This window comes from Callithrix jacchus, chromosome 2, assembly GCF_049354715.1.
Source record: "Callithrix jacchus isolate 240 chromosome 2, calJac240_pri, whole genome shotgun sequence".
Taxonomy (NCBI): Eukaryota; Metazoa; Chordata; class Mammalia; order Primates; family Cebidae; genus Callithrix; species Callithrix jacchus.
Window position 1 is genome coordinate 156,849,470 of NC_133503.1, and position 9,845 is coordinate 156,859,314.

Genomic DNA, 9,845 nt, shown 5'->3' on the forward strand with positions numbered 1-9,845 from the left:
TTGAGACAGAGTCTGGCTTTGTCACCCAGGCTGAAGTGCAGTGGTGTGATTTCAGCTCACTGCAAACTCCGCCTTCCAGGTTCAAGCAATTATCCTGTCTCAGCCTCTTGAGTAGCTGGGATTACAGGTACTTGTCATCACGCCTGGCTAATTTTTTTGTATTTTTAGTAGAGATGGGGTTTCACCATGTTGGCCAACTCCTGACCCTAACCTCCCCAGCTGAGGCGAGCTGCCTTGGCCTCCCAAAGTGCGGGGATTACAGGCATGAGCCATCACACTTGGTCTGGGACTTCACTTTTTAAAAAGAGGTAAGGTAATAGCTCACTTGAACCATAGCAAAAAAAAAAAAACAACAACAACAACAACAATAAAATGACACTAATATATTTAAGGCGGATTATTTGGGGGGCAAAAATTAAATACTGTACAATAATAAAGGCATTTCTTACATAAATTTTTAATCATTATTCAATGTGGCATTAGATTTTCTCATTAGTGTTATTCATTACATTTTTATTCTGAAAGAATAATAAAGATCACATAAAACTGCTCTAATTTCCAAGGCTAAGTTTTTCCTCCCCTCCACCACCCAGGGAACAATGTTGATAAGTACATAGAAAACTAAGTCAATTATTCTGAAATATCTATTTTTATGTACCAACATTCACAGTATGGATGGTTTAGAAGAGGTTACAAAATCCAGGACGGTTTGGGGTCTTTATTCTAACAAGCATCCAAGAAGCTATTGGTTAAAGGACCCAAAGACAACTGGTAAACAATCTGGAATAGAGTTGTCTGACTGAACTGACCCGAAGCCAGCTTGTGTTCAGTCTGCATTTCTACATGGTATCCATGGAAATGAGATCAGGCCTGCACAAAGACAGACAAAGGCCACCTTCAAATGAATCCGGGAGAATGACAACTGCCAATGTTCGAGGCGTCCATCGGTGCAATAGCTTTGCTCATGCCTTTCAAAACACAATGAAGTAATCTCTTAGGCTGACAATACAGTGACTCTTTTATTTCCATTTTTTTTTTTTTGGAACACTCTTTTATTTCCACTGCTCTGTTTAAACATTAACCTCATTTTTATACAGAAAGCCTTTCAGTGATTGGGAGCTATGTGTGGCTTCTGTTGCAAAAACTGTCTCTAGACACTTTAATAAATGGAAGAATTGCAGTCACCTTTTCAGAACAGGATAATAATGCAGGAATCTTTGCTGACAGAATTGCAAAGTTTCTGTTACCTATTTGGGCAACAGAACAGACAAGTCTCTCAAAGGAAGTAAAATATATTTGAAAATCATTAACTGTCCCAACAGTCTCTGGAGCTGAAAATATTAGCCAAATATGCAGTTCAAGTTTATACTGGTTATAAAATGTAAATTACGTGTTCAAGAGTTAGCAGGCATAGACTAGATAAAACACTTGAATATAAGCACTTTAATTATGACTAACAAAATTAGGAATAGACATCAACTTCTTTTCTAGTGTATGAATTCAATGAAAATGTTTTAAAATGCTTTGAAAACAACACTAAGTTACAGGACAAAAAGCTTTCACATTTTACTAGCAAAATCTTTCAGAACCAACACTATTTCTCTGTGATATATGAGACAATTATTTCTAAAAAGATTGTTTTGGGGATCTTTATTAAACTAGATAGAAATAAGGAATTGAAACCTTAACTGGAGAGACATAAATCTATATTTCTAAAAGAACTTGTTTGTTTTTTAGGAAATCTGACTAAAGCACTGATACTAATTCTACCACTGGAATTGGTATGTTATATATTACATGCCTTAAAAACAGCTTATTAATCATAACCGTATTAGCGTGAAAAGTATCTTTGAAACCAAAATGTGTAAAATGGGCTCATCAATCTAAGCAGCCGCCCTGGAGGATAGGAAATACCTTTTTCCATACCTCTGCTTTCTTCCCTCTTTGCATACCTGGATCAACTTCGCCTTTCTCTGATCAGTTAATATCCTCTCTATTTCATAGCCTAAAGCCTACTTTGCCTACCTTCCCATGATCACCCCTAGCCCTTAATCAGGGGCTCCTTTCTGCCAGAGCTGTTACTGGTGCTGGACATCCAACTTTTTTCCTCTCCATCGTCTCTGATAATATCCTTTGTATAGTTATCAAAGCTCCTTCCGTTCCCTCAGTTTTTGTGTGCAATGGGTCTCTGCTACATACAGGTACCTCAATGCAATTTTAAAATGTAACGAATATACCATGTAGCACCATAAGTAACAGAAATAAAAAATCTCCTTATAATAATTTTTATGCAAGCCTTTCCCATGTTTGTTTGTTTAAAGTCTGCTGCTCCCATCTTACCTCTCTTGCTACTCTCCCCTCCCTCTTACTGTCATATGAAATTTTCTGACACTCTCTAAGTTTCCTCATCTTCCATTTACTTCTCACTACACTCTGTTCTGATTTCTCTTTTTTGCACTCCATGGAGACTGCCTTTTAAGACTAACAGACTTGCTTGACTTCTGTGAAAAAGTCAACCCTATTCACCACCTCCTCCTTCTCCAAATACTTCGGTGCTGCCCCACTCCTTCCAGTTGTTTTTCCACTGCTCCAGCTGTTCCTATTCTCTCCCTTCACATCTCCTCTTCCTCACCTGACTCTCTAAAGCAGTTCCTTGAGTCTTGGCCAAAGCCATCTTCTAGCTTCTTTGCCTGACTCATCTTGTTAATGTCATGTCTTCAATTATTCTCTAGGTGCCAATGACTCCTAAACCTCTATCCCCTTCTTACTTCCCTGCCTATTCCTAACACCACTACATATAACTATTTGTTAACTAGACATGTACACCAGGTGTACATCTAGAGGTCTCAAACACAACCTGTTGACCTGAACTGATCATCTTTTTCCTCCAGCTTGCTCTCCTTCAGCACTGCTTATCTCAGAGAATGGCACATTAACTGCCTTGTCCATATCAGAAACCTAAGCATCAGCCTGGTCTTCTCCCACTCTCTCCACCTCCATAGTAAATCAGTCATCAAATCCTGTTCATTCTTCTTCTTTAATGCCTTTCTAATAAAGTCTCCACTCTCTTTCCCTACTAGCACTGTCCAAGTTTTTACCATCATCTCACAACTGGTCTCCTAAACTAAAATTAAAATCCAAACATATTTTTCCCTAAATGGTCTTGGTGCCTTCCACCTGGCCTCCAACCAATGCACTCTCCTCATCTGATCATGTCAGCCCCCTGCTCAAGGTCCTTCAAGACCTTTCTACTGTCCTCAGGATAAAACCCTTGCTCTATATCATGATTCACAAGGCCCTTCAAAGTCTGGTGGTTGCAACTCAGCTTTCACTCTCTGGGAACAATTTGAATACCACATTCTGGGCATAACAACCATCTGCTTTCATTGCAGCAATATCCTATTCAAGAACCTAAACATCTGCCCCAGGAACTAGGAGATGAGTCCTACTGCTAGTTATGTTTCTTTTCTAGTATCACTTATATCCATTTTAAAAGGGAGAATCTGTACTCCAGGATCTCTGAGGTTCTTCATGGCAGAAACACATCTCAGGAGGCTTGACACTTTAATGCATCATAATGATATTTCTCCAATCTCTGAATTCAACATGTTATCTGTACCACTCATCAGTTGTGAACACATGACATCTATTATGTTATAGAAATTTATGTTACAGGTCTCTAAGTTATAGAAAATGACATAACCAAATTTTAAATTATATGAAAATTTTAAAGACACCAAGACATACTATAGTCTTAAATTCCAATAATTCAGAAGTTCAAAGACAACATCAAAGTCCATTTCTTTCCACGAAGCTAACAATATACTAGCTTTATCCTTAAGCTAGTTGACATCACAGTTGCAAGATGGCTATAGTTGCTCCAAACTTCACATATAAACCTGACAGTATTTTCTTTAACAAATATCTCTCTAAGGAATGAAAATTCCTTTCCTGTAAGTCAGCCAGCAGATCTTGTTGGCCAATCTTGCATTATGTGACCATGGCTAAATCAGACACACACCAGATGCATGGGACTAGTCTCATCACCCTTCAGCCTCACCTCAATTTTTAGCTATGCAGAGGATGGTAACTCAATAAATGGACTTCTGCTAGAAAGGAGGATGGCACAGGGCTGAAGCTGGTTAAGTGTGCTTCAGGGCTGAGATAATTTCTTTTCCCCATCTTTGGATTTGTTTCCAAATAAACTCCAACCTCTCTTGACCACGTTTCAAGTTTTCCCTGATTCCACCTTGAACCTAACACACAGCCTTATATAAAGTAGATACCTTATAAGAATATGATCAAATATGAGTCTTATGAAATTCACTGTAGCCAAATCAATAAAGCCTCTATGGATCACATGAAGGGGCATGGGAATCACTGTCATACAGAGTCTATTGTCTCATGATTTGCAATACCAGGACTTTCCCCTGTAGAGAGCCATTCTTCTGTGTGTTCTCCTGGTAAATCACTGGTAACAACTGGAAAAAAATAACCCCACCCACCTTCCATTTCTTTCACTTGCCAGTCAGAGTGACGATCTTCTATGGTTTCTCCTCTTTTAAGCTGTGCTAAATCATTTAGTAATATCCCAAGCTGAGCAGGGTTGGTAGTCAGTCAAGACTAAAACTTGTGGCTTTAGGCCAGGTGTGATGGCTCACGCCTATAATCCTAGCACTTTGGGAGGGTGATGTGGGCAGATTACCTGAGATCAAGAGTTTGAGACCAGCCCGGCCAAGATGGTGAAACCCCATCTCTACTAAAAATACAAAAAATTAGCCAGGTATGGTGGCACGTGTCTGTAATCCCAGCTACTCAGGAGGCTGAGGTAGAGTTGTTTGAACCCTGGAGGCGGAGGTTGAAGTGAGCCGAGATTGCGCCATTGCACTCCAGCCTGGGTAACAAAGAGCAAAAGTCCATCTCAAAAAAATAAATAAATAAAAATAAATAATAAATAAAACTTCTGGCTTTAATGATAGAATTTGCATGACACCTGGACAACTTTGGCCTCGAATATTTTCCTCATTCTTCCTGAAATTCTTACCTTTATGCTCACTGACTGAACATGTGTCTTCATTTTGCCGAATATCTAAAATTCCATCATGAGAAGCTCATCTCTTTACATTAAAAAACTTCTCCCTTTTAATATCCCAGGGCTGTCAGCACATGAAGACATGGAGCTGTCATCATCCACTTTGGAAAGAATTCATTTAACTGACACAGCCGCTCACAGATGCGGACTCTTGGTGTTGAAATCTACCTATCTTGGTGGTCATCCCACAAGGTGGTATGGGTAACACTGGAATTCTAATTTTAGGAAAGTGGGGGAGGCAGTGATGATATTTAAGCAACCTCTTCCAAATCAGACTGCACATCAGAAAGATGTGAGTCATTGTAAATACTAAATCCTGAACCCTAGTCCATAAATTTAAGTTGAATAGTGGCTCAGGAGCTAGTATGAAGAGAGCAAGGCTTAGCTGAGGTTGGGCAAGTATAGCTAAGCCATGGGGGAGAGAAGTTACTTTGTCAGAGGGCGGCCTAAGGCCACTAAGGGGCTGAGGATGAGAGCAGAGAAGTGCTTTAGGGTAGGACCCAGCAAATGTAGGTTACTCAAGCTTTCCTTTTTGTTACAAAAGTAAAACTTCTCTGCTTTATAATTTTGCTTGGGCTTGTCTCTTCTAGCTTTGGATAATGCTAGAGACGATTGAAAAGGGGCAAAAGCAACAATGCAATGAAGGCAAAGGGAGTATTTAGAAAATATTTTCACACTAAATATGGTATAATCAGATGCAGTCATAACAAAGGATGGTGTATATGGACAGCTTTAGAGTGTTTACATGTGTGGGCATGTGTGTGGTGTGTGTGTGTGAATGTGTATTTGTGTTCAGGAAAGGGTACAGTAAAGAAAAGATTAGATAGGTAGAATGTACCTTTTTATGACATGCCAAGAAATTTGCACTTCATCCTCCATGAGCTGAGGAGCCACTAACATTTGAAACAAAGTGGTAATTGGATACATATAAGTGTCTTAGAAAGATATCATTGGTGAATATGTAGAGAATAGGTTCAAGGGATAAGAAATAAAAGAAAACCCTGTTTAAAAGTTACATACAGAGAAGATGAGGGACTGAACTGGGTGGCAGGAGCTGCATGGAGGGAGGAGAACCAAAAGAACTTGGAGAGTAGCTGTGAGGTTCAAAACATAGGGACAGATTCCTGGCTTTCGTGTTTTGTGATAATTATACTGCCATTAAACAATGGTAGCCAATAGAGGAGAAAATTTTGGAAGACACTAATTAAATTCAGTTTCAGAAATGTTGAATCTGGCTTACTTATAGACTATCTAGCTGGAGAAATTTGGTGGCTGATGGAAATACTGATCTGAGCTCAGAAAGCGAGTCTGGCTGGAGATAGTGACCTGTGCAGGGAATGGGCCCAGAGACACTCTGTAGAATGAAGAGGAGGATTCAGGATGAAACTCTGCAAACACCAACAAGAAAAGAGCCTGTGAAGGAGAGGAAGGGAAGAAAGGAGAAAACCAGGAAGAGAACAGAGGCCTGAAATGCAGGGTGTTTCAGGAAGAAATTAAATATTAAAAAAGATACTTTTTTACAGTGAGAAAAATTAGAATATGTACAGACTGAGGGGAAGTTACATGAGGGAGAGAATCTGAAGATGTGCACTGATGAGGGCTGAGTATGGGGCAGGGTTTCAGGGCTGGTAAGAAAGATGTGATCTAGAACCTGACTGGAAGGACTATCCTCGGCCTGCGAACACACTAAAGAAAAAATTTCATTTTAAAATTACACATGTTTTCTTCCAAGGGCCTATATTTAGTCATAGATTACCTAGTTCTCTGATGTTCTCTCTTTTTCATCCTCAAGCTGCCCATTTCCATGATATTAAGCCCTTAAAAATGAGCAATGAAAGGCAATAAATATGGGACTAACCTATGAGTACAGTTTCTTAAGTACCTGAGAAAAGGTTTCTGGAAAGCAAATTGAATGTAAGCGTTAAAATGAGATTTGAAGGTGATATGTTTCTAAAGTGGTTTGCATGCACGCTGGAGAGGATGCCAGATGTCTAAACACACATGCGTTTAATGCATATTAGCATGTATATGAGTGTATACTATGTATATACAATTATATACTCAAGGAACAGGTTTTCTCTTAAGATCATCATAATGAAGCTATGTCACACACATAACTTATAAATTTGAACCTTTGTATATGTTCATATTATGCAATTTTATATGCATATAATTTAAAAATAGTTACATGTGTGAGTAGTGAAAGTGAATGAGAGATTTTATACAGATAGGGTAATGCCATACAAAATTTTAGATACTGCTGAGCTAGAGATTTCACTTATGCATGTTAACCTGGGATACTCATGGTATCAAAAAATGATGCTGCTTCTCCAGGAACCTCAAGTGATATCACAAATGACGGAGTTTTCTTATGATGATCTCAAATTAAGAGAAAACCTGTTCCTTGAGTATACAAATGACTGGAGCAGGAGGAGGGAATAAATACACAAAACTTTTGCAGATGTTGTTTGAGATCATCTCTGCTTGCTTGCCCTGATGAGTCCTTATTAATGTCAGGTTAAGTCTGTTTCTGACTTCATGCCTTGCAGCACTACATTCCACTAAAGCGTTGCTCACTGCTGTTTAAAGTACAAGCCTCAACACTTCAGAGATAAAATGACATGACGTTATGTTTCCATAGCTTCTTTTAATACTGTTGTGTAATATGTTTCAATCGCTTCTTTTAATTACAGAGAGATGAAAAGCTTGGGTTTATATTTCTCTTAGCTCATTTTCAATGCCAAGTACAACTTTACCTGAAACCCCTAGATTAGAGTTGGTGGCCCCTCAAAACAACTCTTGTCGTTCCCAGGGAAAGTATCTATGAAGCACCCAATACAGGTGAGACAGAAAACCTAAGATGTCCATTCTCTTCTGGGGCTGGGGACAGTGGTGCTATTTCTCTCTTATCTCTGACCTAGAGAAAATGCCACCAGGTTGACGTGGACTAGGATTCATTCCTCCACAATAAAGAATAGCAAGTGGCTCAATGCCAGTCTCAAAGGAGGACAGCTCAGGAAACATTTACCTCCTTTGTAAAGAAAGAAAACATGCGCGCGCGCACACACACACACACTTTAAAATCAGAGACAACTTTTTTTGTTTTGATCACTGTTCAAACTACAACATACAAATGTGACTCCTCCCTCCAAGTAAACTAAAGTTCTTAAATTTGAGGACACTCTAGTTCTGCCTAACGGTCAGAAAAAAAGTACTCACGTGTGCGCGACAGTCCCACAAAAACTCCCTACCGCAGCCTTATTTCCTCCTCTTAGTGTAAAAGAACTCAGGAGGTGGTCGGGCCACACCACCACGGCACTACAGTTAGAGCCGCTGCTCGGCTTATTCTCTCATTATGGCATCTAGGATCCACAAATGGAAAGAACTTTTCCTGGCTAAGTTTACATTAGTCGAATAGTCGACTTACAACAATAAGAGGAAGGCAGAAGGGAAGGAAGAATTCCCCTCTGCCAAGTACTTAAGTGGCGCTTGGTTTATTCCAAGTTCCCCCTGGGAAGAAACACAGCGCTTTGTCCTCAAGTAAGAAGCAGAGGTATCATTCACATCCTTGGGTTGAAAAATAAACATTTTGGGGCTCAGAGGCTTCTGCAAAGCACTGTGCTGGGGAGCTGCAGGCTGCCGTCAGCACTGGATTTCGGGTTCCCCTGGTCCCTGGCAAGCGCAGCACCTGTTCCAGCCAGGGGAAGTTGGGCTGCAGCACCCGCGGGCTCCAGGACACCCGGGGATCCCCACACTGTCCATGCCTGAGTGCGTGTGTGTGTGTGTGTGTGTATGTGTGCCTAAAACCAAAGCACCCACTGAGATGACTTTGGAGGGTGCTTAACAGGACGAGACACGCCTAATGGAGACTCGAGGACTGGGAGAGCACTAAGGGGAGGAAGAAGTATCTCTTTCCAAGCAGCTCCCGATGGCTGGGTGCCCGAGTCCACGTGGAATCCGAGGGGACACTCACGGAACTTGCTCCCAATCCCTCCCGCGCGCCCCCGGGACCCGCGCGAGTCCCTCCTGCAGCCGCTGCGTAGCGAACTCCCTGCTTACCTTGACTGAGCGCTAACACCAGCCGCAGCCGCAGTGGCACGGTCCCTGTCAGTCCTGGCCCCATCCTGGGTCTGCCCGGGGACCGTAGCTGGGCTGGGTTTGCAGAGGATACCCTTGGCCGAGGGATAAGAGAGCCCGCACACTCAAGAAGCTGTCGGGAGGGCTTCTCTCCCCCGCCCGGTGAGAGCAAGGAAAAGTTGCTAGGCAGCTCCCTGCAGCGCGGAGGGCCCGCCCTGGCCCGCCCCTCCCGATTCTGCAAACACCGGATCTGCCCCGGCCGCGCCCCGCCCCACCCTGCCCTGCGGCCCCGCGGGCTGCACCTACGCCAGTCCACGCCCGGGGCACCGCACCTTGGCTCCAGTACAGCCGCCCAGCCCCGGCAGCCTGGAAGCGGTGGGGATGGGGATGGCACCCTGGCAGGCTTTCCTGCCCTGGACGGGATGGGTGGGCACCTCCGACGGGCGACCGCCCGCCCTAACACCACCCGCCCCCGCAGCCTGTCGCCAGCCCGCAGGAGATGCGGGAGGACCCAGCCCCACCACAGCCCTCGGCAGCGCCTGGCTCCTGGCAGCGGGCGCCGAGGGCACCAGCCCTAAACCACAGTGCCTAAGGTCTGTGTGGTGCTGTCGCTTTCTCTCTTTCCTAAGTGGGTGGAAAAAGGGACAAAAATAAGCGCAGAATGACCAGGTTAGAA

The 9,845-nt window shown here is 42.5% G+C and overlaps 1 protein-coding gene across 2 annotated transcripts in view; it reads right to left on the reverse strand.

The window, feature by feature from the left end:
* Positions 1 to 9,333, reverse strand: part of ITGA2 (integrin subunit alpha 2) — a 107,848-nt gene extending 98,515 nt beyond the window's left edge. For both annotated transcript variants that reach the window (XM_035291593.3, XM_035291594.3), the window contains exon 1: positions 9,152 to 9,333. In XM_035291593.3, the coding sequence (XP_035147484.3) occupies positions 9,152 to 9,215 (64 nt within the window). In that variant the 5' untranslated portion in view covers positions 9,216 to 9,333. The remainder of the gene's footprint in view (positions 1 to 9,151) is intronic.
* Between the last annotated feature and the right edge of the window lie 512 nt (positions 9,334 to 9,845).